The following is an 8,339-nucleotide window of genomic DNA, read 5'->3' on the forward strand; positions in this document are numbered from 1 at the left end:
CCGGGTCGGCCCTCGCTCTCCGGGAGCAGCCAGGCACAGGGCCGGCACTGCGGTGCAGGGACCAGGCTGTGCTGCCCCTGCTGCCCCTGGGTTTGGGGCCCAGCGCTGGTGACAGCAGAGGGCGGGGGGGGGGGGGGGGGCGTTTCGGGGGGGGGGGGCAAAGCTGCCCAGGGCGATGGTGGGGGCCCCGGGTGCGGGACGCACTGCCCCAAGCGCAGCGGGTGCCCGACACCGCAGAAGCCCTGCACTGGGGGGCTGCGGGCTGCTTCCCATTGCGGGGGGGGGGGGGGGGGTGTTTTTCCTTCAAGCTTACATGTCACCGGGGAAAAGCTATTTTTTTTTTGCTAAAATAAAACAAACAAATTTTTCCAGCTTTTCTAAAAATAGCTTTTGCCCTTCCCCCCCCCCCCCCCCCCCCCGGCTCCCTTAGAGACAGTGCTGCGCCTGGAGCCGTGCAGCTATTAATGCTGCAAACCAGCGGCAGCTCCGGCAGAGCCTTGTCGCGGGAACACGCGGGGGTGGGAGCTGCGGGAGCCCGTGTCCCTGTGTCCCTGCATCCCCCCGTCCCCACGTCCCAGGCCTGCTGGGGGGATTGGGGGGGGGGGGGCAAGAAGCAGGTTGCTGGAGGTCGGGCGCATCTCAGGGCAGGATCACGATGGGCTCAGAGGGGCATCGGGGGGGGGGAGGGTGTTAGAATATTTCTCAGCAAAAAGTAAAAAGAGAAATGCATTTTATTGCAGCTAAAAGTTGGCGGGAGCCGCTTACATTTCCAGAGGGCCGAACGCAGCGCGTGGCACAGGCACACGGCTGGGGCTGAAATGTGCAGCGCCGGGGGCTGCCGCGCGGCCCTCTTCCTCCTCCTCCTCCTCCTCCTCCTCAGTAGCAGTGGGCGATGGGCTCCATGTTGAGGAAGCGGACGTGCATCTTGGTCTCGATGTCGATCCCCTGCCACATCTGCAAGGGGAAGCGGCAGCGAGTGTCGCCCGGCCGGGAGCCGCTGGGGCCGGTGCCCGCGTGGCCGAGTCTGGCACCGGCGGGTGCAGGTGGGGAGCAAGCGGTGGGGACCGGGGGCAACATCCCCCCTCCACGTGGGGCTTCGCGGCCCCCAGCAAAAAGGGCAGCTAAGATGCTACCAACCTTAAGGAAGTCGTCGAAGGTGATGCCCTCATACACCTGGTCGGGCCCCTGTTTGCAGCAAGAGAGCGTCACCCTAGGGTGTCACCACCCTGAGGAGCACTAAAGGCTGGGTGACCTCCGCAGAGCCCCCCCCAGCCCTAGACCCCATATATCGAGATCTATAAGGTGCCTGCGCGCCGCGGTAGAGCAACGAAGGGGCTCCCACCATCTGTCCCACGCAGATGCTGGCCGCCTCCATCATGGCCCCGTCCGCGATGGACCGCGCCGCCTCCTTCTCCAGGTGCGGGTTGCCGGAGAGCAGCTCCTCCACCACCTGCGGGGCGGTGCGGGGCCGTCGGGGGGGCAGCGGGGGGGGGGGCGCGGGGCAGTGCGGGGCGGCGCGGGGGAACCATACGTTACGTTTCTGTACTCCTGCAGCGTGATCTTCCCGTCGCGGTCCGAGTCGTACATGTGGAAGAGAACTAGGAAAGGAGAGCGGCGGCGTCAGGCCGGGCCCCGGCGCGCAGCACCTTCGGGGACCAGCCCCGGAGCCGGGCCGGGAGCCGGGCCGGCCTCACATTTGAGTTTGTCTTTGCGGAAGCGATCGAGCTGCTCCTCGTCCATGCTCGTCTCAATGGGTCTGAAATAGGACATGATGGTCAGGAAGTCCTCGAAGTTGATCTCGTCCGCCAGCCCGTCCGATTCCGGCCGCAGGTTCCTGCCGGGACAGGAGACAGTGACGAGCGGCGGCTTGGGGGGGCTGCAAAGAGCAACTGGCTCCTTCCCAACGCCCAACCGTCCGGGGGGGGGGGGGGGGGAAGTGGGGGGGCCCAAGGCTGCTTATTTTTTTCTTTCCCAGGCTGAACTGGCCGGAGCAGCGGCGCTGGCGAGGGCCTTACCGCTTGTCAAAAAAGGCATGGACGATTTTCGTCCGGATGGGGTTGAACTCCAGGTCGGGGATGCTGTCGAAATTCTCCTTGCTGCAAAGGAAGCAGAAGCAGCGTGACGGGTGCTGACCACCTCGGCCGTCCCCACGGGAGGCCTGACCCTGGCCGCCCAGCCCAGGGGGGGTTTGAGGGGGGGTGTCCCAAGTGGGGGCAGCAGCCCAGCAGGGCCGGGCAATGCCCAGCCGGTCCCCAAGGCCACGGAAAAGGTCGGGTACCACCTGCTCCCCAGCCCAAGCAGCCCCCCAGGAGGGTGAATGTGGCTCCGGGGCCTCCTCCATCCTCCCGTGCCGGCCCCACCACCCCGAGCGGCATCGCTGGCCCTGGCGCCGCGGCCGGGTGCAGGACGGGACCGCTACGGCGAGCGAAGCGCCTTACCGGATGGTCAGCTGGTCGCGGCTCAGCTGCTTGAAGCGCCGGTGAAGGTGCTCGATCTGGTCAGACGTGACTGGCGAGGGGAAAGAGAGCGGGCGCTGGTCCCGGCGCTCGGCCCGGCTGCCAGACCTGCCCCGGGCCGGACTCTGCCGCACGGGCACCGTGCGAGGCTGGGCAGCAGGTTTCCAGCTCTCTAGGGGCTGTAACCAAGACCCCGAAACCCTGAAGCTCAGCGAAGGCCGGCATGGCTCCCTCGCACAAATCCTGACCCCTCTTTGCAGGAGCCGGCAGCGCTAGGCAGCGTTGGAAGTGCTTTAAACCACAACCGGCTGCTGCACAGGGCTGGCTGCAGCCACTGGAGCCGGTCGCACCGGGTTCTTGCTTGCTTTTTCATTAAGTAATGTCCTTTGGGCCATTTTTGCCTGGTGTTTTACCTCCCTGAAATAGAAGCGGCATCGATCGCTCAGGCGGAGCATGGCCAGGCCGTGCGAGATGGAGAAAGCAGCCACGCCGGGGGCCGCGGCGGGCACCCCAGTGCCGGCGCCCAGCTTGGCGGCAGCTCGCCCCACGGCACCATCCGGCAGGAAAAGGCCGTTTCCCCCGGCGGGGCGCAGCGTCCGGCCGGGTGCCCCCGGCAGAGCTGAGCGTGTGGGTGGGCTCCTGTCCTCCACAGAGGCAGGAGGGAAATGCAAACTTTTTTTTTTTAATTTCAAATTAAATTTTGTTTCCTTTTTGCCCAAGCGCAGCAGCTGTACCCTGAACGGCCTCCCCTTCTGTTGCTTCGCTGCCAGAGGGCTCCCAGGGTGCTTCGTTAAATGGAAGAAAGGTATTTATTTTATTTTAAATAGAAGAAAAAAATAAATAAATCCTGCAGAAAGGCTGGGCTGTATTGCAAAGCCAAGAGCAGGGATCGGTGGAGCTGGTGTGGGGGGCACCAGGGGTTTGCAAGGTGCAAACGCTGCCCCGGGGCTTTGCAGCGAAGGGCTCAGCCGCAGGGCCGAGGCATCGGCCCAGGCCCCCGCCGAGGCAGCGCGCCGCCGGCTCACCTGCACCCGCCTGGCTTTATTTTATTTATTTTTAAAGCCCTGGAGGAAAAGAGCCGCTGCCAGGCCTGGGGGCACACGGTGTATTTTAGCAGGAGCCGCCGGTGCCAGCTCGCCCGCTGGCTTCCCGGCGCGGGGACTCACCTGTGTCCCCCAGGCGCCCGCGGGACCCGGGCTCTGCCTGCGCTGCCACCGCGGCCGGGAAGGGACAAGCGCTCGCCCTCCACGGCCCGGGGGTCGTCCCGGCATTTTTTTTTTTCTTTTTGGGGGGGGGGGGTGTTTTCCTTCGAGCACCAGCCGCTTGAGGGGCTTCGGGCACGACGCAGGTGTCGGCTGGGCCATCCCGCGGCCGGGGGTCGGCGAAGGCCCCCGGGCAGCCCGGGAGGTGCTCAGCCCTCGGCCGGTGGCGGGAGGAGGAGGAGGAGGGGGAGGGGGAGGAAGGCGCAGGGGACGCCAGGGCGGCTCGGCCGGCTGCTCCGGCCCCGGCACATGCCGCTGCCGCCGTCGAGGGCCCCCGGCTCCCGCCGAGGCGGAGGAGGCACCGGCCCGAGGCCGGGCTCTGCATCCCGGCGCTGCCCATCCCCGGCGGCGGCTCCGAGGCGGGGGGCGAAGGCCGGGCCCGGCCGCACGTGTGCGAGCTCGACGCCGGGGCGGACTGCGGGGCGCCGGGGCCGGGCGGGGGGGGGGATCCCGCGGGGGCCACTCGTGCGCTGAGCCGCGTCGGGCCTCGGCGGGGCCCGGAGCGCCGCACCGCGCCGGGGATGCTGCGGGCGGGCGGGCAGCGGGCGGGCAGCGGGCAGGCAGGGCCGGCCCCGTCCCGCCCCGTCCCCCCCCGGCCAAGGTCACGGCGGGCCGGCGGCGGCCGCGCTGGGCCGGGGCCGGGCGCCCCCCGGGGCTCCCCGGTACTCACAGCCGGTCTTGTCGGCCAGCGCCCGCATCTCGGCGGGCAGCGAGTGCGCGGAGCCCATCCCGCGCCGCGCCGCTCCGCGCTCCGCCGCCGCCGCCGCCGCGCTTATAAGGGCGGGCGCGGCCGGGAGGGAGGCGGCGGCGCTGCGGCTCCCCCGGGTCCCTGAGCTTCCCCGCTGCCGCGCCGGCGTTAGGTTCCAGAGTTAACAGCCCTTCCCCACCCCGGGGCCGCGGCTAGGGAGGCCGGCGCCTCGGTGAGCAGCGCCCTGCTGGGAGGAAAGCGCAGCCCCGGGCTGTGTCCCCTCGTGTCCCTGGGAGCCGCCTCCCCGTGCCGGGACCAGGCCCCGGGCCGCAGCAGGGCACGGAGCAGCCCGTGTGCTGGTGGTCTCCGGTCACTGCCCCGGGCAGGGCAGAAGCTGGCGCCAGCAGCGCTGAGCTCGGCTTGGGGGGTGGCTCTTCCCCTGCCTCCCCCGATAGCTGATGCTGGCCGAAACCTTGGCTCCGCCACCAGTCCTGCAGCTTCCCCCCTTCCCCGGGCAGCACCGCACCGCACGGGGCTGCCAGCGCCACTCTGCCCCCAGGGCGGCCGGAAAGAGCCCGGGAAGAGACAGAGGAGGCAGCTGGTGGGAGCTGCTGGGGCCAAGAGCACGGGGCCAGGATCTGAAAGATCCCCCCCAAGAGAAAGGCGGGGGGGGGGGGGGAACAGCCCTTGCCAGGCAGGGAGGTGAGGTGGGGCAGGGGGAAGAGGCCCCCGAGGGAGGCCGGGCGCGTGGGGCAGGCCCCCCGGCATCGCTGATGCGGACGTGTGCGGTGCTGCTGCTCTTTATCTCCCTGCCAGACTCGGTTCCTGCCCTCGCGGTGACACGTCAGCCTCCCACGCTCGCAGGGAAGAGAAAACCACCAGAGACAACACAGCGCTTCGAACAAGCACACGCAGCTCCGAGGGTACAGCGTGATTTGGCAGTAGGTAGCAAGTCAATATGTTTTATTTTTTAAAGCCAAGTATAAACAGGAAAGGAATCAAACCATTTCCAGTCTCCAGCTGTCCCAGATCCTCAGGAGAAGGGTACAGTGAATTAGCTATTAAAAAAAGGGGGGGGGGGGGAGTAAGGGGGAGCTCCTTCCCAGCAGGCAGGATGCTGCACCGGATGCTGCTACCCTTTAAGCCCGGCCCAGGTGACTTCTCCTCCGCAGCCCAGGCTCGCTCAAGGCAAGGCCTGTTACGTGCACCGCTGCGCCCTCGGCCACGCAGCCAGGCCTCAGGTGGCAGAAGGCAGCTGCACAAAGAATAAGCCAGCCCGGTGGGGCCAGCTGCTCTGCACAGGCTGATGCAGAGCTGATGAAGCCGCAGCATCCTCACCCTCGGAGACCCTCAGAACGACCCTGAGCAACCCCCTGCGAAGGGGTTAGAAGCATTTCCCAAGAGGATGCTGCCGTACACTTCACCATCCCTCTCCTGCCCCGGGCCTGCTGGCGGGTGCAGAAGTCAGGGACCAAGCAGGCATTGCCCTAGAGGGAAAACGAGCTTCTGAGGAGGAGGTCTTTCCAAAGCCCTCACTCTGCTCAAGAAACTCAGGGAATGGCAGCACCTTTTATAACAGACTTGAGTTTCCAGGGAGGTGGGGCTGGAAACACGACTAGTCCCCACAGCAGACTGAGCCAGTGCCTGCAACGCCACTGCTCCACACTGTCCTACTGTTGCTGCCCAGCCCCTCTGCGTGCAGTTTTCTTCTTGTGCGTCAGACAGCTACTGTTACTTGCTCCCTGCCCTGCCACCTCCCAGCCTCCTTTCTTCCCTCTGCCTCTTTTTTCCTTTCCCCTCAAGCCTTCAGAAAGCCATCTGAATGTTGATAGCACCCCAAGTGTCCTGTCTATGGGACAGATGGCTGCTGATACAGAATGAAAAGGGAAAACACAATATTAGCTCAGCACAAAATTCACTCCTCTGTCCCAAGGCGACCCAGGACCAGAAGATTTTGCTGCTGCACCAGACCAGACAGGAATGGCTTTCTGCTCGGTGGAAAGGCTGGTGAGTGAAGTCGGACAACACGAGGGGGCAACAGTTCCGCCTGCCCCAGAAAACAGAGCATCCCTTTTTTCAAGGGAAGCCTGTGCAGACACAACAGAGGACAAATTGTGATGTATATGCATATATATCTATAATCTCTAGCATATGTACATTCTTGCTGACCCAGACATTACTCACGGACACAAGGAACTTTTGGGATCCACTGCTGTCTTCTTGGGGAAGCCATGATGTTAGTGAGGCTGCTGCAAGAACACCTGTGCTGCCACGAGGGGAGAGATGGACAGAAGAGGCCAGCAGAAGAGCCTCCCGATGCACAGGTGAACGTGTGACCTCCGTCAACCCAAAGACGTGTTTCTTGGCTGTGCTGGACCTCCAGTGCTCGGTCTGCCAGAACTGACATGCATTTTTAGAGGCTGCTCAAGCAGGGATAGGCAGGTATCCTTGTGTGTGTTTGCCCTGGCTCCTTTGGATGCCTGGGTTGATGCCTCCCACAGCCGCAAATACTTACGTAGGAATTGCTCCTCAGTAAGACCAAAACTGCACACAGACTCACAACATGCAACACAGGCTATCCCGAAGCCAGCGACAGAAACACAGAACAAGGTGGCTGGCCTACTTCATCCCCCGGAACAAGAAGGATTAGGCTTCACATACATACTTATTCCTTTGGCTGTGTCTGAAGACCCAAAATTGACTTGGACCTGTGCTGCTGCTGTTGTGCAGTAAACTCTGAAATGCCTTCAGTCTCTTCTGAATTTGGTGCACACAAGGATGTGTCAGTGTACCTGGACAACACGAAAATCCATATAACCATGCACTGACACTTTTCGGGGTCTTGGTCTGCACAGCAAAGCCGCTCTTGGTGGTGCCATATGAAACCTCTCTTTCATCATTGCCAACTGACATTTGGCTGCTCTTTTTAGTGTGGTGCATGCAGATTTGTCTAAGGACAACTGAGATTCTCTAACTACATAATGTTTGCAGAACATGAGAGGTATTAGTTGTCAGGCTGACTGGGTTGCCTGTGAGCTTAAGTCACTTGCATGTCTGCCCACTGTTGCATGATAACGCTCTCCTTGCACGGCTGTTACACCCCATGCAAAAGCAGAAATGGTTGAGTCTGTGGGTGGGGGAAGTGCATGTGAAGCGCAGCCAGGAGCAGTTCCTGTTCTCCCTCCTGCCCAGACTCTTTCTAGACTGTAAGACTGTGCCCCTGGCGAGATGGGCAAAATGGGCTCTGTGGGCTGCTCCAGGACCCCCATCAGCTTACAAAGTACACAGTGTGTTTTCGAGTGGATTAAATACTTAAGTCCAGCACTAGCTTTTGGAGCAGCTTTGACCAGCTTTGTGTTGACTCCCATGGCTATTTTATGGCACAGTTCTACTTGGCACTCAGACAGCACCTTTTGCTGAGGACTCTTTATACATGGTAAACCTCCTTGTGTGCTCACGAGGCACAAGACATCAACAGACCGCCCATTCGGCAGAGGGGAGCATAAAGCCTCAGGAAACTCACTGACATATTTGTTGTCACATAGTGAGGGTCATCAAAGCTGAGGTTGGGAATGGAGAGACCCAAGCCCTGCTCCTCTGTGCCTACTCTCAGCCATGAGCATAAGTATTGTGATCCAGCAAACTCATTCCCTACCTTACCTCCTAATTAGGAATCTTTTGGAATCTGCTTCAAGAGTCTACTCCAACCCTTGAAATAAGAGGGATGGATTTTGGTTCAGGTTTCGCCCAGTATTTCCCTACCCTGCTTTCACTTAGATCCACCCTACCTCTGCAGAAAAAAGTCTCCCCTCCTCCTCCTCCTCCCAAGCTCATTTCAGTCTAGACTTCTTAAAGGACCCTACTTGGGGTACAACCATCTTCATTTCTCAGCATTAACTGTGCAGGGCTGTTCCTCCTAAAGCACCAAGATTC

The 8,339-nt window shown here is 62.4% G+C and overlaps 1 protein-coding gene across 2 annotated transcripts; it reads right to left on the reverse strand.

Moving 5' to 3' along the window:
* Window positions 1-713: 713 nt before the first annotated feature.
* On the reverse strand, window positions 714-4,508 carry TESC (tescalcin). Of its 2 annotated transcripts, none has more exons than XM_064522324.1 (8): window positions 4,389-4,508; window positions 2,439-2,508; window positions 2,016-2,096; window positions 1,695-1,756; window positions 1,537-1,598; window positions 1,343-1,450; window positions 1,138-1,185; window positions 714-954 (listed from the first exon to the last, which is right to left on the reverse strand). In XM_064522324.1, the coding sequence occupies exons 1-8, from the start codon at window positions 4,444-4,446 to the stop codon at window positions 877-879; spliced, it is 567 nt and encodes a 188-aa protein (XP_064378394.1). In that variant the 5' UTR covers window positions 4,447-4,508; the 3' UTR covers window positions 714-876. The 2 variants fall into 2 exon arrangements, with proteins under 2 accessions (XP_064378394.1, XP_064378393.1); XM_064522323.1 differs by having other exon boundaries at window positions 1,695-1,834; window positions 4,389-4,507.
* Window positions 4,509-8,339: the final 3,831 nt, after the last annotated feature.

Source organism: Dromaius novaehollandiae, chromosome 17 (assembly GCF_036370855.1).
Source record: "Dromaius novaehollandiae isolate bDroNov1 chromosome 17, bDroNov1.hap1, whole genome shotgun sequence".
Classification (NCBI taxonomy): Eukaryota; Metazoa; Chordata; class Aves; order Casuariiformes; family Dromaiidae; genus Dromaius; species Dromaius novaehollandiae.

Excerpts from the sequence above, each read along its gene's own strand:
- TESC (XM_064522323.1), bottom strand. The coding sequence starts at position 4,446 with ATGGGCTCCGCGCACTCGCTGCCCGCCGAGATGCGGGCGCTGGCCGAC. Across the intron at positions 1,835-2,015 it reads CATGCCTTTTTTGACAAGCG|GAACCTGCGGCCGGAATCGG; the intron begins GTAAGGCCCTCG and ends CTGTCCCGGCAG. Across the intron at positions 1,451-1,536 it reads CGCTGCAGGAGTACAGAAAC|GTGGTGGAGGAGCTGCTCTC; the intron begins GTAACGTATGGT and ends ACCGCCCCGCAG.